The 21,817-nt window shown below is 40.7% G+C and overlaps 1 protein-coding gene across 3 annotated transcripts in view; it reads left to right on the top strand.

Moving 5' to 3' along the window:
- LOC129435000 (beta-2-glycoprotein 1-like) overlaps positions 1–18,024 on the top strand; it is a 178,739-nt gene extending 160,715 nt beyond the window's left edge. For 2 of the 3 annotated variants that reach the window (XM_073868323.1, XM_073868326.1), the window contains exons 6-7: positions 14,410–14,744; positions 17,936–18,024. In XM_073868323.1, the coding sequence (XP_073724424.1) occupies positions 14,410–14,744; positions 17,936–17,941 (341 nt within the window). In that variant the 3' untranslated portion in view covers positions 17,942–18,024. The remainder of the gene's footprint in view (positions 1–14,409; positions 14,745–17,935) is intronic. The other variant, XM_073868324.1, reaches the window with a different exon arrangement.
- The last annotated feature ends 3,793 nt before the right edge of the window (positions 18,025–21,817 follow it).

The following is a 21,817-nucleotide window of genomic DNA, read 5'->3' as shown; positions in this document are numbered from 1 at the left end:
AATTAGGCTATTATAGACAGTGGACTAAACGCGACTACAGTTAGCCATCTCATTCCAATTTCCAGGATATTTTTGTGTGAAGTGAACAAATCCCTCACACTCAATATTTCGTAACTCGCCTGTTTGTACTTATAAACCAATAAAAACATTTGGCGCAAGGTCACGGCATTTGGGTTCTGGCGCGAGGTCACGGCGTTTGGTTTTGTGCACTCACATTGTATCAAGCTAAAATTTTATCAAAGCAACAGTCTCAGACTTGAAGAAAATTGCTGAACATTTAAACCTATTTTCTGCACATTCCGCCATATTTTAATGAAATAAAGAAAGTCCTCCTTCTGTTAACTTATATTTCTGCATATTCCAGCATATAAAATAAAAATATTTTTTGTAAAATCCAGCAATTAAATAATTAAAACGAAAGTCTTTCCTGGTTGTATTCCAAATTATTAACATTCACGTCTGTTAACAGTAAAGTGCAGATTAAGTTTTGTTTTTGTAAATCATTAGACATTTTTACCACTTAATTAGGTTTTGCTTTGTAGAAAGCCTTTCTTTAAAGTGAATTTCGTTTTGTATAAATTGTGTCTTAATTTTAATAAATGTTTTATCAACCAATTGCATTTATTTAATAAATTAAAAGCAAATATAGACAATATAATAACCATGACATGGAGGCGTCGGCATGGCGCGTTCGCTTGCATTGCATTGTTAACTAGAACGCACGGACCTCATCATAAATGAATGAAACTCATACATTAGCATTAAATATCTTTGCTGCATTCTTTCTAAAACAGACAAGGGCTTTCTCGCGGCTCGCATCAGCAAAGCATTGCATCGTGTTGCACTTAACAGAAGTTGACACTTGTCTTTTTGAAAAATGAAAAAGTAATAATAATTATACAAAAGAGTTGTTCTAGTCGTTACTAGAAGGCACAGAGTGAGTTAGACCTGCCTTGGCGGTGCGTCTTTTATGCATTCTGAGGGGCCAGTCACACCAAAAGCGCTTTAAACGCTTGCAAACGCAAGGCGCGACGCACTGCCTTTTTTAAAAAAGAGCAGTGCGGCACGGCTTTTCATATTGCTAAGCAACCACCGAGTCAGCTGTCTTGTCAATCAAATATTGAAGCGTGAGCGCTCTTTTGCTGTTAACTGTCATATTAGCAGAAACTTTAAAAAGAGGGCGCTTGCTCTGACCTTGTTTGAGGGTGAGAAGTGCACAAACACGCAGGAGAGAGTGAGCGAGTCCGGTTCTTAAAAGCAACTGTAAACTTCCCTCAGCACAACGTAAGGCCCGCCTCTCCCCTCATTCGATTGGACAATGGAAGACGCGAATGACGTCAGGCGCTTCTCCGCTCTCAGCGCTCCTTCAAAAACGTGTGCGCGGCAGGCGGCAGAAAACCGCAAGGCGCTCGGCACGCATAAACAGCGCGCAAACGCGCCCTGCCCATAGAATATCATTCAAAAAAGGCGCCTGCAACTGCCATAAACGCTTTTGGTGTGACTGAGCCCTAAAGGTGCCTGTTTTATCGTGTTGCAGTCTATTAGGCAACATTCCGCACAAGTTGGGTTTAGATTTGGAAATACATTACATCTACATTTCAGTGCTAACTGATAAGGTGATGATGATCATCATCTTTCTTTATTATTTTTAGCACTACCTCAAACTTAGGCGGCGTCTGTCATTTTCTTAAATAAGCCGCGGCAATGTTTCAAATGAGCTTCTAATAAGACAAACGCCTTTATTTTCCACGCGATCACTTTACCAAAACCATTTTGAAACTAAGGAGTCATTTGTCCTCCGATTACAAGCAGCATACAAGCTCCGCGGCGACGCGTTTGCGGGAATGATGTTTCGGATGAGCCGGAGGCAGAGCAGCAGAGAGATGCGACAGAGTTGCGAAATTGCAGGCGCAGCTCGAAATGGCTGTTATTATAAACAGCGTAACTTGTTTTAAACTAATCAGTTAATGGCTCGGTGGTCGGTTAAGAAAATGTTTAGTTTTTGCCATCCCTAATTTAATATTTAATCCTTGTCTGCTATATAAGTTCATTGTTTTGTTTTTTTTAATGCCGGTATGGCGGTATAGAAACTGATACCTTTGCTATTTTTAGATCCCGCGGTATACCATATTACCGTATTACCGCCCAAGCCTACTTTAACACTAATTAGGTACCAAACTTTATCTCTCTTAATGACTCTTTTAATTAAAGACCCAGTTCTCTTATCACATTTCAGAAGAAGCATAATGGTGATGATATACAATGCCCAGGAAACTGACAGAAGCGGATCAATGTTGTCACCTGAACAGGGCCGGAGTGGGACTCATTTTCAGCCCTGGAGTTTCATGCCTTAGACCGGCCCACTTTAGTTCACGACTGACTATTAAAATAATATCTTTAAACCCTGAGTAGTATAAGTCTGCAGTAGTGCACTGTTCTCTGCAGCCTTGCAATTCACTGTATTTTTCAAATATATAATTTCATATTCCGTGCAAATGCAATTATAATTTTTGCCATAATCATGCAGCCCTGCCATAAGACCATAATATTACTAAAGTAAACTTATTCAAAAACTAAAGGAAACAAATGTGTTTGTGTTTTCCTCTATATTTATATTTCAAAAAAATGGTGAGTCTTGAGATTAACTGTTGGGTTGATAACGTTTGGAAACCCCTGATATACAAGACACAAGCAAGATTTATCAAGTATGCATTGGAAACAAATGGAAAAAAAGTATTTTAGTACTTAGATCATGTCTATTGCTAAATAACGTAGGCTAAGGTAGGCCTACATTGTGTTAAAAAAAGAAAACATCATGGATATACTTTTGAAACTACTTTTTTTAAATAAACTAATGCGTTTTGCATCAAATAGATTTTTGTTCCTCTTGCAATAAACGATGAATAATGACTATTCATAGAGAATTCATCTATGACTTGGATAAAAAATATGTTTTGTAAATTCTTTTCCTTTTAGAGGCCAGCCTGTTTGTATTAAGACGCGCTCAAGTTTATTTAAAATATAATAGACGCGCGGGCGGCAAGCCCACTCAAAAGACGCGCTCAAGTTTATTTAAAATATAGACGCGCGACCGGCAAGCGCACTCAAAAGACGCGCTCAAGTTTATTTTAAATATAGACGCGCGGCCGGCAAGCGCACTCAATATAGACACGTCTGAAACAAAACTCGTGTTCAAATAAGCGCTTTGAAAACCAGAAGACAGCGGCACGTCCTGCGTTTCCCATGCGTTTTAGGTATCAATGAACCCTAACGCAAGAATTCTTCCAATAAGTGGTCGGGACTCGGGACACAATCAACTTGTGCATAAAGCGGCGGGGACATCTCTCACCCGCAAATACACTTCATCCCGGTGGCATGACAACACCGGCCCTCGTGGCAAAAAAAAAACAGACCGGCCCACCGGGAATCCTCCCGGTTCTCCCTATGGCCAATCCGGGCCTGCACCTGAACAACCTACCCTATGCATATATCATACATGACATGTTCGGTCCCGATGTGTTTTTGTTTACAAACTATTGACTTTACTATGCATTACATTTATCAATAAGGTGATTAAACTTGTTAAAGGGTTTAGATTGAATTTCCCAGTGTTGTTTCATGAAATAAATGGTCTATCGAAAGTAATACATTTATTGCAACAAAGTATAAAAGTATAAAACACATTGAGTCATATTTTACAAAAACAGGCAATATGAATATAGAGCTTTATAGCATTGCATTGTTGTTTGTGCAACTTGAAAACAATGTAGAACATTTGAATGTATATTATGTGGACAGACAAAATATACATTGTTAGAACACATGCAGTGCGCCACATTAACACAATTAAACATTACAAAACTCGCTATGTGGTGATATAAATATCGTAATATAATTGTGTGTGATTGGCTGTTAGATTAATCCACATTGAGTAAAAATGCCCAGAGCTTATCATCACAATCGCCATAAATTTTATCATGATCATCAGATATGTTGATGTTTATCGCCCTAGTATAGAGACATTGTAAATGTTCTGTGAATCAAGAAAGTGTGGATCAAGAAATAAAGTTAGTATAATGCACTTAATTGCAACATACAGATTGCCTTTATTTGTTACATTCCTGCACCTTTTGATTTGTATGCAATTAAAATTAATTGAATAATAACACAACAATAAACAGAATACTCAAAACAATAAATAAGTGAACCACATTTGTGTTCTTTACAAATACAGGACTTTAGAACACACACGAAAACAAATGTCCTAAACTGACAATAACTGACTTTAATCTGCTGTTTGCAGGGATAACTCTACATCAGTTCCTTTTAAAATGTGTTGAACTTGCCAATAAACACTACCCGCTGGTTCAGACAAAGTAGTCCCGCATCAGATTGCGTTCCCACCAAACATGAGACGTCCGCACGACGTGCAGATCATGTCTATATTAGGTCGGTTGGTCCAGGCCCTTATCTGTATGTCTATACAACGTGCAGATCTGGTCCAGTATCTGGACGTCTGACTATGACCCCTCTTGGACGTCATGTAGACGTCCAAAAGGGGTTCGGGAAATCAAAACAAAAATATTTTATACAAATGTGGTCTATGAGTTCTGAGTCAAAAAAAACATGTATTTTTGTAGAATATTTTGTTAAGCTGTTAAAATCATGTTATCTTTATATATGAATGTGTGTTCAAAAACATAGCACTGCTCATAGATAAAGTTCCACCTTAAATGCTGTCTCTCTCTCTCTCTCTCTCTCTCTCTCTCTCTCTCTTTCATTAACAGAGATGTATTAACAGAGATGTATATGCTGACGTTTTATTGAAGATCTTTTGTCACCATGGTGACGCTCGGTGATTCCTTTAGTTGGGTAGTTTGACTCTTTGACTTTTTATAATAGTGTTTGCTAAAGCATGTTATTTGTTGCAAAGAAAATTTGTTATAAACAAAACTCACATGTGGATCTTACAACTTTACTGAACGTTTATCAACAGTAATTCCACATATGTAAAGTCTGTGAATTAATTTTGTAGAGCATGTAGTATTGTCTCAATTTCTCAGTTGATTTGAAGTGTCACATCCAACTTATTTAGGTTCATATCACCACTGTGAAGCGCTTATATAAAATTAAAGGTCCAGATATTGTTGTCACATATGCAGACATCAAGAATCACCCCATGAATCACAACAGTGGTGACACTCTCTGGACTCATAAGTTTTTATAATACGCTGGTGCAATGCACTGCAACATTTAGAAAACTCACCATCCTTGTGATTCATGGGCTGATTCTTGATGTCTGTATCTGTGTCAAAAAGAAAAGAAACAGCCACAAGGTTTCAATCTCCATTACAGTAGGCAGCAGTATGTTTATTGCAGCTCAAAACAAAACTGTGTTAGAATTTTAATTTTAAACAAAACATATAATTTTTTATCTGTGTTGTTAGTTCAGTTATATTATACCACCACTTCTGACCATCAATGTAATTAATGGGAAGCCACAAGCATTGGCAGCTAACACTTGGTGCAATAATAATGTGTTTTAAAAACACCATCATCAAGCACACATATTATAATATAAAAACAAGGAGTCAAACTACCCAACTAAAGGAAACACTGATCACCATGATGGTGACAAAACATGTTCAATAAAACATCAGAATCTTGTAAATTCTCAAAAATGAGCCGTAGAAATTACAAAAAAATAAAGTAAATTTGGTTTGTTTAGTATGGTCCTGCTTCAAAACAATGCTTTTTAAAACAACTGTTTGTAATGGTGATGACATTGTTTTAGAGAATGTACATGTAACAATTATCCAGCAAGAGCAAGCGTGGGAGGAAGAGTGAAGTTCACGTCACTTCACTTCAATAGAGAGAGAGAGAGAGAGAGAGAGAGAGAGAGAGAGAGAGAGAAGATTGCAGACACAGATAGTTAAGGTGGAACTTGTATATTTGGGAATTACCTATAAGCAATATTTTTTTACATTTATTCATATATAAAGATTATATAAACAAATATAATGTCTAAAATGGCCACATTTTAAATAGTTTTACTTTGTGTAGAGGTCCCCTTGACATCAATATTGGATGTTCAGAACAGGTCAAAAAAAGACGTCATAAAAACTTTCATTCTGGCTCCTCATGGGACGTCGAAATGACGTCTTTTTAAGACGCTTTGCTCAGTGGGTTGCACTTTTGCTGTTGCCATACAATTGCGATGTGAGGTGTATTTCATTGGTTGAAAAGCACCTATGATTCTTCCACTGCCCATCAACCATGTTGTGGTCAGCAGTCTGCTACAGCTGGAGTGGTAGCAAGTACCCCAAAGCAATGTGGAAACTGCCACTTCCTTTCGAAGTCCATGGCTATTGTATGCCACTCTCCTTCCGTTGATGGTGTCTAAAACAATAGGACACACCAAATGTCAGTGATTAAATTATTATGGACACACCAAATGTCAGTGATTAAATTATTATAAATTCAAGACTACAGTTTACAATGGATTTATTTGCATAGTTATATGTAGAACAAAATTGGAAAGCCATGCTTTATTGAGTCAAACACCTTGGGTCTCATTTATAAAACTGCGTAGGATCCTTACTAAAAGTCTACGTATGCACAAAAGCCAAAATGGCATACGTCAAAAAATATTAACTCATTCCCCGCCATTGACGAGTTATCTCGTCAATTATGAGTTAATATTTAACTAATAATTATGCCTTTCTGGACGAATTTCAAAGTGAAAGTGTAATACCGCTTTTATCCACTGGATGGCGCCAAAACCGAATTTATCAAAAACGGAAGTTAAAAAGAAGTAATGATTTATTTTAACTGCCTTTATGTTTGATAGTCATTCTGAGTCTGATATCTAACATAAATTCCTTTACAAAAACGCAATTTTTTAAGCTTTTTCCTCAAAATGTTGTATTTTTGAACAGAAATATCCATATTTCAGTGGTTAAATTAAGTGGAAAAAGTATATATAATGAAACGTTTTTTCCCCTGTTTGTTTGTTTGTTTGTTTATTGTTTGTTTGAAAGCAAAGGGTGTGTTCTTTAATTTGATATAATTTGTATGTTTATATATTTATAGAAGATAATTTTTCCTGCAAGGAATTTTGTGAAACTTTTGTTAAAATCACAAAAATGCAGGTGGGCAACTTTTCTCAAAAAGGCTGGCGGTGAATGAGTTAAGACAGAAAAAGCAATGCTCCCTTTCTGCAAGTGTGCGTACATGAATTATCTTCAGATCCCACCATGCAAGCCCATTCTCCCATTAAGCTTTTTTTATAGATCACAACCTTTGCGTGGGAACTGGCCTACGCATGTTTCCAGACCTGTTTTGTGCGTACCCATGCTTTATAAATGAGACCCCTTCTTACTTAATCCATATAAATAATTATAAAGATAAACTAGGGACTAAACAACATGTAGAATAACAAATATTACAATATTAGGTTTGGAAGTCATTTTATATTTATTGCTGTGTTAGTTAACATAATTCATGTTTATACACAAAATACTTTAATATACACATAGTGTAAGCTCAGATAAAATTATGATATTAATATATACAGGTATGTTCAGACCTAAAATAGAATTACTTATGCTTTTCTGAACAATATCCCTGTTTCTAATAATAGTTTTTACTAAAATACTTTTATCAAAGACAGTCAACTGCTGATGTCCACAATGTTATGGGTGTTCTTTTTTTAAATGAAGTAGTATATATATATCTTTATATTTTGTAATAACCCTACCTTCAAGAAATCATCCTTTATAACCTGGTACAGAGCAGAACAGGTATCCAAAACTATTTATGAGATGGTGCTGGTCCCCCATCCTGGACTTGAACCTGAGGGACTTGAATGTGTCACCTGCATGACACAAAAAAGTCCAAAAACATACCCAGACAGAAAAAACGTTATGACAACATTCCGTTCATATTCGTTTGAAATTAAATCACACAAACCTGTTGCATAGAATCGCAGGGTCAAAGTCAAATGCTCTCCAAGTCATGCTTTGCGCCTGTCCTATTCTATTTGAACGATAATTAAATCAAGAAACACAGCTTTTAAGCACAGCTTTTAAGCACAGTAGACAAAACTTTGATATTTTAAATGTGATCATAGCCAAACATAAGCATGCAGCTATATTTCCTATGTAAACAAGCTGTACTCGCCTCCAACTCTTTAATCCCTGCTGTCCGCATGTGGTGCTGATCCACCTCTCCACATCCACATCTCTTTAATTTTTTTCTTTTGCGACTTTGCATCGCGCAAACGGTTTGCAGCACTAATTTCTGTCTGAAGTCTATATACAAACAAAAGTTCCCTTTCAGCGTCAAGAGCTCATTAATTTTCTCCTTCAGCGCGAACCTCTCGCTGCTCCAAAGAAGATGAAGCCTTACCTCGCCGTCGACACAAGCCCTGCAGCGGAGTCCAGGCCTAGCATCTTCCCCTGCCGTTCCGGCTGAGAACCGAAGATAGCAGAATCCAGGTCTAGCGTCTTCCCCTGCCGCTTTCCGGCTGAGAACCGAAGATAGCCTTCGCTTGCAGCTGTCGAGTGTTCAACGATTACAGAGCTTCATGCCCCTCCCCTCCTGGAGCAGCGCGATCTCATTTGTCTGCTCAATAGGGCGGACACGCCGCTATTGGAGCACTAAGAACACTTATTATAAGAGCTTATCCGGCCTGAATCTGTCTCACTCCGGTAGAGCTCACTATTCGTCTATACAAAGCTTCATGCCCCTCCCCTCCTGGAGCGGCGCAATCTCATTCGTCTGCTCGATAAGGCGGACACGCCGCTATTGGAGCACTAAGAACACTTATTATAAGAGCTTAACTGGCCTGAGTCTGTCTCACTTCGGTAGAGCTCACTTTTCGTCTGCCCGGTCATTTCTCTCTGGCTTAGACGGAATCAGAGGCAGAACAAATTTGTTTATAACATGCTGAGGCCCGAATACCTCCCTTTATTCAGTCCCGTCCTATGCAGTGCGCTGAATATTGGTACATTTCTTATATACCCCGGTTTTTCTGCCTTTAAATAAACGGCAAAACCGCGGGCCTCACGGCAGACTTCCTCTCTGTGATCGGTCCAGTCTGACATTAAACCACCCAGACATACTGCTCTGCTCTGTGAGCCGCTCTGGTCACCGTCACTACTGAGGCTCGTGCACCTGAACGGCCGAGATCTGGTCTTCGCAGCAAAGCTGCGTCGACAGAGAACCAACTGTCTGGGAGAGGAAGGGTTAAGTCGCGCCACGGCTGGACTGCCCTGAAATGTTTTCTGTGTGCTGTTTATCCAAAAAACATACTGTGTAATACTGTCGGTTATGCGACCTCACTGTAATGGCGAACGGTATTGAATTCCTCTAAGAGCAATTTCCGTGCCTACTATACAGTGTATTGACACCCCACAGCTGTACGGTGTCTTTAAACACTTTTTGCCTTACCGACAAGCAGTCAGTAATACGCACACACGGCCTGCCGTCCATAATTGTATCGACGCTCGCCGAAAAAAACCCAGTTTGGCCATATACTGTGTATTGACACCCCATGGCTGTACGGTGTCTCTAACACCTTTCTGCCTTACCCGCCAAGTAGTCAGTAATATAATTGTAACGATGCTCACCGAAAAACCCGGTTTTGACGCTTCTCGTTGAAATTCGCTCGCAGCCGAGCACGGTCTTACGGCTGTTATTTTCTCTTCCTAGAGAGATGGCAGCCTCAGACTTTTTCATGGCTCCAAGCGTTTGAATCGCACCCTCTCCGGACGGCCACTCAAAGGCTTACAGCCAATCGGTTTATGACGTTTTTCGGCCATATAGCTGGTTTATATCAGTGAATCCGAAGACGCTCACACCTCCGCTCCGCTCCAATACTCGGAAATATTAAGGGTAATATCAACCTCAAGTGAGCTTGCTACCCGCCACAATAAGTTTCGTTTATGATGCTCGGAAAGCGAGCTCAACACCAAAGCGCGCTCACAGTCAGATGTGCGGTATCTAACGAGCCCCAGAAAGCTGAATATTGTGGCATTCTGTTCATAAGACCACTTCAGTTTGACTAAGCAAGGTCCCGCCCCGAGCTGACGGCCGGGAAGCTTATACTTTAAGTTACACACGGCTACATGAAGTGCTATCATTACGAGCTCGCCCAGCATCTGATGGGGGTTGAACACGCCTTACGACGGCAATCAGCCTTCAGCGCGTGGAACGCCCGTTTGTCTCACATCAATCACCTTGTACTGTACATACGGTCCATTAAGGGGATGATTTTAGCACTGCAGCACTCTCGACCGTGTTATTGTGATAATGCGGTCGACCAAACTACGGTGGTTTCATTATTCACCGAGCCAGACTGAGATCTCACCCCTGTACAAGCTGACGAGTCATCTCCTTTATAAACTCATTGCATCGCTTTATAAGCTATGTTCAATCAGAGTGATACGCATCTCGTGCTTAAACCACCAAGATGCAGACATATTAACCTGTTACGACGGGCGTGTGGAGATTGCATCCGTGGGACACGACCTGCCTTATGACATGTTGACACAAGCTGCTAGGATCCCTTTCGCAAGGCGTCCTTATGCAAAGTCTGATCTATTCTGTCTAGTGACAGAGAAAAGTCTAAACCCCCCGCGCTCGAGAATCTTGCCGGCCTGTGCATTATAACACTCTGATTCATCTATATGCATTTACGATGTACTCAAGTGTTCACCTGTGCCCGTGCAATTTATAGTCAGTACACATTTACGGCACGCTTGGAAAGCTCACCGATCTGTGCACTATAATACTACCTATGTGCATCCCGATGCACTCGAGGGATCACCTGGGTTCACACTATTGTGGTTTCTGTATATACCATGCTACGAACCGTTCTGCCGCATATTATAGTCAGATCGGCCGTTCGTGAGCTTCGCAGATCACTCACTACATATGCCTGTTGCTAACAGTGGCTATTTAGATGGATCGTTGAAGCCATCGCACTGGCTCACGCCCCTCTATGAGCTATGTCCTATATGTTAGAGCCCACTCTGCGCATGTTTGGCTTCATCATGGACTTGGTCTACAGGGGTATCTATATTTGATATCTGCTACGCGGTCGGCTGGTCTTCGCCGTCTACGTTTGTCAGATTGTACAGCTTAGACGTCCCTGCCCTACGAGCGCAGGTTCTCTCAGCTTAATCATGCACGCTCATGCGTTTTATGTGTACACCACGGTGCGCTCAGCGAGCTCACTAACGTGACTCTGAATTTACTTATCTCGCACACTCGTGGCGCGCTCGGTGATCTTGCCGGCTTGTGCTATGTTATGTGCTCCCGGTGCAGTTAAAACCCCACCGTATGCGCGTTAACATTTTATATGGTGCTTACACTTTTGCTTTAAAGCTGTGAATATGCCGGATATAGGGCCACACGCAGTGTCTTTCCGGTAAGGCACTTCAGTACGTTGTGTATGCACGGCGTGATGGGATTACTTTCCCCCATAGCGTCAGCAACTGACGCAATGCGAAGTGAACCGTATTGAAAGGGAACTCGCGTAACCCCGGTTCCCTGAAATAACGGGAACGAGCATTGCGTAGCTGGCCGTGCTACAAACGTCTACGCAGCGAGTGTTATTCGGCTGCACGCTTCAGTCGAATAATAATGAGCTCTTGACACTTGACAATGTTTTAAAGTCATGTAGTCTGTACGAGCCTTTATGTGAATGCTTTGTTCCAGACAAGCTAACTATTGTACAAAAAGTCTTGTGCAAAAGAACTGAGCCCTGTATTTTATGAAATTTATCACCATCATCCTCTGTGACAATGTCAACAATTTCCTCTTGAAAAAGTTGCTCCACCATCTGAAAAAGAAACAATGTGTTGTCCCAGCTAGAAATAAAAAGTTCTAAGAACATTCCCTGAAAGTTCCCAATGTTCCCAGGAACATTCTGCCAGCGTTTAAAGTGTCCGGTTTTTTGAGTTCTGGGGGCGTTTCTGTTGTCTGGACGTTGTAGAAATGTTGCATTTTGCCATTTTTAAACGTTATGACAATGTCATGTTTTAATGTTCACACAATGTTTAAAACTACCGCTGTTTATTATATTGACTTGTTTAATTTTTATGTAAATGATAGAGAAATATTGCATTTTATTATTTTATAAAACATTATTTCTGAATGTTCAGTAAATATATTGCTGTAGAAAACACAATTCACTTATTAGGTTTAGATGTTGATGTTTTGTTTCATTTTAAGTCACCCTTATTGTGATTAGTGTTTGGTTTAGTTGGACTCTTGACACTTGACTTTTTGCTTGCTATTTTTTTCCCTGGTTGTGTTAACTTTGTGTAAATGTACCACATTTGTTATGAACATGCAAAGTTAACAGTGTAATTCTGTGGTTGTTGGTACATAATGGTAAAGATCATCACCTAATTCATTTACTAATCAAAAGTTTATTTTCTGTCAATAATGCAAATGTGATCCACCTCTTTCACAGCAGTTTGTCATTAAGGAGTTTTAGAAACTTTGGACAAAAATATCCGTTATATAATTGGGATGCACAAACATCAAGAATCAGACTATGAATCTCAACCATGGTGACAAATAAAATCGTAAAATAAATCCTTATTTATCCATGCTGCAGTGCATGCTGGGAGTCCTGAATGAGATTTGTAATTTGTTAATACCCAGCATGCATTGCAGCATGAAGTTTTTCATTTAATTGTCACCATGATTGAGACTCATACACTGATTCTTGATGTTGGTGCATCCCAATTATACAGCGGCTATTTTGTCCAAAGTTTCTAAAACTCCTTAATGACAAACTGCTGTGAAAGCACTGGATCTCGTTTGCATTTTTGACAGAGGATGGACTTTTGATTGGTGAATTGGTCGGGCGATGATCTTTGCCATTGTGTGCCGGGCACCGCAGAATTGCACTGTTAACTTTTCATGGCAGGTGTGGTGCATTGACACAAAGTTAACACTACTATGAAAAAACTAGTAAGCAAAAAGTCAAGAGTCAAGAGTCCAACTAAAACAAACACTAATCACAATAAGGGTGACTTAAAATGAAACAAAACATCAACATCTAAACCTGGTAAGTCAATTGAGTTTATTGACTGAACATTCAGAGGTGGTGTTTTCTAGAATAATGGGGTGCAATGTTGCTCTATCATTTACATAACAATTGGACGGGTAAATATAGTGGACAGCTGTTGTTTTGGACATTGTGTGAACATTAAAACATGACATTGTCATAACGTTTAAAAATGGTAAAATGTAACATTACTCTAACGTTCAGACAACAGAAACGTTCCTAGAACTTAAAAAAAAACTGGACACTTTTAACGTTGGCAGAATGTTTTTGGGAGCATTGGGAGCTTTCGGGGAGCGTTCTTGGAACTTTTTATTTCTAGCTGGGATAATGCTAACCAAATTTAGTTTGATAAATTTCTAAGGACACATAATTACATAATGCCAAAGTAACTATATGCAAGTACATGAATGTCAAGAATAAAATCCTGAAATTTACTTTGTCATTCCAATCTCATGTAACATAGGCCCTATTTACACATGGCATTGGATGAGTCTTGAGACCACATTTGCTTTAAGGGGAAAGGGACAGCACACTACTTACTATGATAATGAGTAATGACTTTGCAAAAAAAGTGTTGGGGGAAGGATGTATTATTACAGTGTTTTTGTTGTTTATTAATAGTTTAATGTCATGCCACCTACCCAGCTAGAATTATGAATAAAAATAAAAGATGAAAAATGAAACATTTATTCTTGATAAATATTCTAAAATTAAATCTGGTCTTACAAAATAGGTGCAGTTCACCTGCCGAATCAAGCACTGTCTCTTCTTCCATTGCAGTTCTTCATAGTACAAGAGACGGCTGACCAAACATCACACCATAGAGGCTCAATTCTAAAAAAAAAAGAGAGAAGTATGGTCAAATCGTAGCTTATTTAAAAAAAATTGTCCATAGTAAATCATCATGTGAAGTATTATGGAAACCAAATTAGTGGCATTTCAACATTAAGGGCAGATAGGCTGAATACCACCAGTCGTCATTTACTCACCATCAAGTCGTTCCAAACCCTTAAGACTTTTGTTCATCTTCTGAACACAAGTAAAGATCTTTAAAATGTTATCTTTTCAAAGAGAGCTTTCTGTCTCACCAGTAACAGCAAACATGACTACCACTTTCAAGGATACACATATCTGAGATTACTCACGGCTCTGTTGTCTCTGATCAACACACTCGACTCCCGGCTCGCCCACCCGTTTCACACTCGGTGGGGCCGCTAAGAAAGCAAAACACACACTCCTTTAATGTTGTGCAGTCGTCATATACACACATCTGAGATTACTCACGGCTCTGTTGTCTCGATCGTCGTTTCTCCCTTCTCTAGGAGGCTTCCAATATCATCAACACAGTGAGTGCAATTCGCCCAGACTGTTGTCCACACACAGCGGTAATCCAATGTTCAAAACGGCTTCAATGATTCCAATGCTCACCCCTTTGTTCTCTCTAACGATGTTCTCTTTCTTGCAGGTCTCCAACACTCGCCCACTGTTATCTCCTCTTGCAACGACTCAGCCCGCAGACACTACCAGCGATCTTTTCAGCACAAACGAACACTTCAACTTCCTTCAACCAACCACGCCGTCCTTTCTCCCAGACCAGCCCCGCACTCTTTCCGCTGATGATGCTTGCTATGCTATTTCATATTACCCAAGAAAGACGGTGGGTTAAGACCGATTTTGGATTTGCACGTCCTGAACAGATCTCTTCAGAAGAGGTCTTTCAGGATGATTACACCGAAGCAAATATTCAATTCAATACGCCCCCAAGATTGGTTTGCAGCAATAGGCCTGAAAGACGCGTACTTTCATGTGTCCATTCTCCCTCGTCACAGACCGTTTCTCCGATTTGCGTTCGAAGGTCGGGCATATCAGTACAAAGTTTTACCGTTCGGGCTGTCTCTCTCTCCCCGTGTGTTCACGAAAGTAGTGGAGGCTGCGTTAAAGCCCCTCAGAGAGAGCGGTGTTCGCATATTGGCTTACCTCAACGGTTAGCTTATAATACGTACGACGAGCTTACAGCTTCGGGGGTGTGGACAGCACCCCAGTTGCATTGGCATATCAATTGCTGCGAGTTGTGGGCTGTATATCTGGGACTTGTACGCTTCGCTACGGAGCTGCGAGGGAAGGATGTACTAGTACGCTCCGACAACACTGCGACCGTTGCGTATATCAACCGTCAAGGCGGTTTGCGCTCCCTTCACCTGTCGCATCTCACTCGTCATCTCCTCCTTAGGAGTCAGAAGCATCTGAGGTCCCTTCGTGCCATTTACATCCCCGGCTCACTCAATACAGCGGCAGATGCGCTTTCCCGAGCTGCGTGCCCTGGCGAATGGCGACTCCACCCCCAGACGGTCCAGCTGATTTGGAAGAAGTGTGGTCGTGAGCAGATAGATCTATTTGCGTCGCAGGACAATACCCACTGTCGCCTGTTTTATTCACTAACCGAGGGCAGCCTCGGCGTGGATGCGTTGGCACACAGCTGGCCTCGGGGGATGCGCAAATACGCATTCCCCCCAGTGAGCCTAATAGCACAGACGTTATGCAAAGTCAGGCAGGACGAGGAGAGCCTTTTACTGATCGCCCCATATTGGACGACCAGGAATTGGTTTCCAGAACTAATGCTCCTCGCGACAGCCCCTCCCTGGCGGATTTCCCTGAGGAAGGACCTTCTTTCTCAAGGAGGGGGCACATTATGGCACCCGTGCCCCGACCTGTGGGATCTCCATGTATGGTCGTTGAGCGCGCAAGGTTTAAGTGATTTACTCCAGGCGGTATCTAACACAATCGACGCGGCACGAGCTCCGTCTACGAGACGGGCTTACGCGTTTAAATGGAACCTTTTTCGTCACATGGTGCTCTTTGCCAGGACCCCAGAGAATGCCCTATTATTATCGTGCTTTCATATCTTCAACATAGGTTAGACGGTAGGCTGTCACCCTCCACTATTAAAGTTGATATCGCCGCTATCTCTGCTCATCACTCACTTATCAACGGCAGATCAGTTAACCAGCATGATTTGGTTATTAGATTTCTAAGAGGCGCTTGAGGCTAAACCCCTCGCGCCCTCCTTCTATTCCTCCCTGGGACCTGTCCATAGTGCTGAAAGCACTTCAAGGACCGCCATTCGAGCCTTTGCAGTCTGTGAGTCTGAAGCTTTTATCAATGAAAGCTCTGACCCTGCTAGCATTGGCCTCCGTGAAGAGAGTAGGGGATTTACATGCATTCTCTGTTGGCGATTCGTGCCTTCAGTTTGGTCCTGCTGTCTCGAGCGTAACATTGAGACCCAGACCAGGCTACGTGCCCAAAGTTCCCACCACTCCTTTCAGAGATCAGGTGGTGACCTTGCAAGCGTTGCCCCCGGAGGAGGCAGACCCAACCATGGCTTTGTTGTGCCCCGTACGCGCACTGCGACTCTACGTGGATCGCACGCAAAGCCTCAGGACCTCAGACCAGCTCTTTGTTTGTTATGGTGGCCAGCAGAAAGGGAAAGCTGTCACTAAGCAGAGGATGTCTCATTGGATAGTTGATACTATCGCCCTGGCTTATAATCTTCAGGGTATTCCTTGCCCCTTTAATTTGAGAGCGCACTCCACACGGAGTGTTACCTCATCTTGGGCTCTCGCTCGTGGTTCCTCGCTAACAGACATCTGTAGAGCTGCTGGTTGGGCGACACCTAATACGTTCATTAGATTCTACAGTGTTCGTATCGAGCCTGTATCCTCTCGTGTTCTTTCCTCACCAGGGAGGGCACGGAGAGCAGACTCGCAAGTCGGCTTGCAGCCTCCGACTGATGCTCCAAATTGAGTTTTCAGTATGGAAGGCCATCAGAGCAACAATGCGTAATGGTTTGAATTGCTCTTCCTCCGCTGCCTTGGCAGCCTTTGTTGCGGAGCATTGGCTGTCAGCCTTTCACTAGCTGTATCCTCGTGAACCTACGTGTCTGGCTCGGGCTCCACATTGTGTCCCACCGGGTTCCTTCGTGAGTATTATTCCGTGGGGTTAATCCTACCAGCCCACGTTTCCCTTAGCAGAGCACTGCTTTGCTTACACAGCCACGGCTGTCCTTTATTACTGTTTATTAGTCCACCATTTGCCCTTAAGTGGGGTGGTGGCTTCCGCAGCGTTCCTATCCCGCTCAGGTAGGGCGCTTCCCAGTCGCTGGCACTCTGTGGGATTAAAGGAACATCTAGTGCCCGGCCTTTCTGCCTTATCCTATTTCTCCATTTCCTAAAGGGAATTTGGAGGGTTTTTTGCAGACACTGGAAGAGGTCAGCCCCTAGTGGCCTTTTGGTAGGGATTCCCAATTCGTCGGTCACGATGTGACGTCGTAGTGACCGACTGAAAGGGAACGTCTCGGTTACGGATGTAACCCTCGTTCCCTGAAGGAGGGAACGGAGACATCACGTCCCGTCGCCACAGGTGCTGCTCCCTGCTGTCGGCCGGTCACATTCTCCCGGCTTTCTCAGCGAAAAGAAGCTAATTTCCCTATTTGCACCTGCTGCTTATAAAGGCACCTGGCGGGGCGGCGCCAGCATTATGCAAATATCTCAATGCCAAGTTCATTGGCGTTTTAGTAGTACTCGAAGCAGATTGGTCTCTCTAAGCGAGTTCCCAATTCGTCGGTCACGACGTGACGTCTCCGTTCCCTCCTTCAGGGAATGATCGTTACATCCGTAACCGAGACGTTCTATCCATGTTGGTTGTATTAGTTTAGATTATTTTGGGGGGTATAAGGGTAATTATAATTTTGATTATACTCATGCATTTCTTTAATGAATTTCATGTGAGTTTTCTGCAGTTCTGCTAGGATTTTTAAAGTATTTATTTGTCTTTTCTTTCTTTACTCTTTAGGTTTGAAGCTGAGGAGTCTGTACAGGCACAGGACTGACAACTTGAGGTTTTATCTTGAAGACATTGTTCAATAAAAAAACTTTTATTTACACATTCTGAATTGAAGTCATTTTTTCCCTGCAATTCAAATATTTAGTAGTTCCTTAGACATTAAAATATTAAAGCAACACAAAATCTGTTGATTTGATGCTTTCTTGGTTTGAGAAGGTACTGGTTTACAAAAATTTGAAAGTTAATTTTGTAGAAAAGCACATTAACTTGATCCACATGAATCAGGTTTACTTAATAAATGGGGCCCACTGTGGTCCCACAACCCATATACGGGGTCATTGGGGTCCCATAAGGGTGATGTATGGGACCCACTTTGGGCCCATTAATATTATATAATGTGGGACCCAAGTGGGCCCATAAACTGAACTCCTACATGGGCCCAACTTGGAGCCCACTGTGTACCCATCATTAACCCACAGGGGCTAACACACATGGGGCCCATGTGGAGCCAATGGACAAATTTATCTGGGCCCCATTTGGGTGGCTCATGCGGGGCCCAAGTTACAGCCCATCAAAGACCCACAAGGGGCCCACGTGGACATGTTGGCTGGGATATAGCATTATACAATGTTTTCTTGTGTAACATCTCTGTTTATAATTCACTGCAATATATGTTACTGGAATGACTCAAAATATTGAAGAATTCTGCATCATGTCTATGTCGTTTATTTATTTTTACTTTTTTGCATTGCGTAATTCCAAAATACCATAATTTCTATACACACCATCCACTGATACAGATAGATACAATAGTAATGCTAATCTACTCAGCTGTGGACAGCTGTGTCTGGTCCAGTTGTCAAAGATTTAAAATATATTTCATTAAAATATTACTGTATAAATGTAGCAAATTGCTGTCTTATTCAGTTTTGTATTATGTTAAGTTTAGCCCACATATACTTCTGTTGTGCTCACTGTGTGAAGAGTTTTGCAAAAGTGACCCAAATATTGAGAAATGTGTCCTAGCATCTGTAAAAAACTGTAAAGGCAAAAAATCAGTTGGACCAGATAGTAAAATGGTCTGGTCGTTTGCTGGGTGAGTCTAAACCAGGAGTGGCATCCCTGTATACCAAACAGTTACAAAGGATGGCCATCTCAATCTTAGATGATGATTCTCATCCCCTGCATAGTGAGTTTCAGTTATTGCCATCTGCAAGGAGGTATAAAGTCCCAAGGTGTAGAACGAAAAGATATAAGAGCAGCTTTGTACCAAATGCGGTTAATATGATAAACAAATTGTAGAGGTGTTTTTTTTAAAGATATTTTTTAGGTTCTTTTACAAAGACAATATTTTAATGTTTTGAGAGCACTTTTATTTAGTATGAGTATTTATTTAATTGTCCCTATGTGGTTTGTAGTGTTCTGTGTTGTGTGTTTTTTTTTTTGTACTGGATGTGTCAGGATCCTGTCAGAATCTTGTCATGTTTAGAATCTAGTCTCTAGTGGCAGGGTTCTGACAGTACCATGTTATGTGTGGGGACACGTGGCTTTGGATGTGTGTTTCCAGTCACGTGTTTTCAGTGTCTCGTCTCTTTTACCCCGCTCCCTTGCTGATGTTGTCTATTGGTTTCACCTGTTGTCCTCATCATTTGCTCCCTATTTAAAGTCCTCGTTTTCATTGTTCTGTGCTCGTTTGTCTGACGTTACCAGTCTGTTACCTGTGCCAAGAGCTGTCATTGTTTGAATAATCTTGTGAGTACCCTGTTTAGTGTAGTCTACTGTTACCTGTAAAGTACATTGTTGACTAAGGCCCGGCTGCAGGATGAAATGACTGAGGGGGCATGTGAAATTTTTGAGGGGGCTTAACTTTATACCTATACTTTATATTAGGAAAGGTTTAAAAAGTTGTAAAAATATTTTAGAATTTAAAAGGAGTTACAGAAAGAAACAACTTGAATTATATCAAAATGAATTTTGAATTGGACTGTATGTGATTATTGAAAACATTTAAATAAATGTTTGGGTGATGGTGGAGGGAATAATGCTGTGACATCTACTGTTTAAGTAAATATATTTCTGGTGATATTTATGTCATCTACTATTTATGTTAATAAATTATGGGTGATGGTGGAGGGAACAATGTTAATGCCATCTACTGTTTATGTTTATAAAGGGGACAGAAAAATATAAGAATATTATTCTTCCATCTGCTCCTTTCTGATCATGGAAATGTAAAGGAAAATTCAAATGAATTGTATGTGCCTTGTATAAATAATGCATTTTCATGATAAGAAGAAAAGAGAAATGAATGAATACCATCAATGATACACTGAGATCTTGCTTTGGAAAGACATACTTTTAAATGCAGCGTCCATAAAACACTCCATACGCAACTGCACAGCACAGGTAACCAGAAACTCACTTATGATGATAGATAATGAGATATTATTTGATAGACTAGTAAGTGTGGATTAATAATGTTTAAAATCTCTAGCCTGGTGCTGGGTGGTCACTGGTCAGGAAATGAATGGATTAAATCAGCAGATTTGCAAAGGATTATTTATCTCCACATATAAATTAAAATTAGCAGGGTAACTGTGCAGTATACCAGATTATTTCCTATGTGATTTCCATATTATAGAGGAGAGTAGGCTATTCAACGGAAATAAACGTCTGCAATAAATATCCTAACATTATTTCTCAAAACTTTGACAAAAGTTATTTTCAAAGGAACTGTATTCTTACAGTTATTCAAAGATGCACACATTATTCCGCATATGATTTGAATAGACGAGGGTATTTATATAATGGCAACGGACGTCTCATATGGCAATACATTTCCACATATAACTATGTTAGCAGCATAATGAAATTAAAAAACAGAGAACGAAGCAGGATTGACATGTTAATTTTATTATTATTACCGGAATAACAGCAATATTAGCCTTCTGAAATAATCTCTGAGGCAGGCTAAATGTGCCAAACACGCTGTTAACAGCAAGTTTAAATAAACAATAAAAGTGGATAAAACATTATTATCTCTTAAAACTTTATATGACAAAAATTATATTTAAAGGAAACGTATTCTTACAGTTATGTAAAGATGCACAAATTATTCCATATTAATTCCTGTTTAAGAGCACGTTTGTCTCTGCCCTCGCTCTGTTATGTAATAGCATGCTTGACAGGTGCGCATCTCCGTCTTTCAAACAGTTATCATTATAACCTTTATAACAATAGAGTAAACTTTATAGTTGCTTCCACTGTGTTTGTCTGACATGAATAACACACGTCGGCAAATTATTATTATTTGAAAATAATATTTATTTATTATTTGCAAATTATTATCTTATTTGAATAGATTTTTATTGCTGCTTCCATAGACATCAGTGTGTATTTTACAAACTAAATGTAGGCTATTGTTTTACCAGTGCTTATGTATATTTAAATGTCTGAAATCTAAAATAAACATTATGAGGTTGAAAACACTGCATTGATATATGACAGCGCTGAGCCCGTCCGTCTGACTCAGCGCCAACCAACGCGAAAGACGTTTGAATCTGGCAGTAATGTCACATCACTTAACATTATAAATCCCATATGGGGATAAGTTTAAATTATTACTTAACTCAAAAGGTTGAACATTTTATTTGTAACCATGAATACAAAAATGAAACAGAGGGGGCACAAATCAGATCTGAGGGGGCAATGCCCCCTTTTGCCCCCTCGTGGCGCCGGGCCTGGTCTTGTGTCTAGTGTCAAGCACCGATACTTCCCTTACTGTTTCGAACCATGATTCGAAGCCTCAACGAGGGTGTCGCAAACAGCGCCATCTTTTGGTTAATAAAACCTATAGCAGCTGGAAGAAGCTCCGTCAGTGAAGCAACAAGC

Source organism: Misgurnus anguillicaudatus, chromosome 6 (genome assembly GCF_027580225.2).
Source record: "Misgurnus anguillicaudatus chromosome 6, ASM2758022v2, whole genome shotgun sequence".
NCBI lineage: Eukaryota > Metazoa > Chordata > Actinopteri > Cypriniformes > Cobitidae > Misgurnus > Misgurnus anguillicaudatus.
Note: the sequence above shows the minus strand (reverse complement) of the source record. Positions and strands in the feature narration are given on the sequence as shown.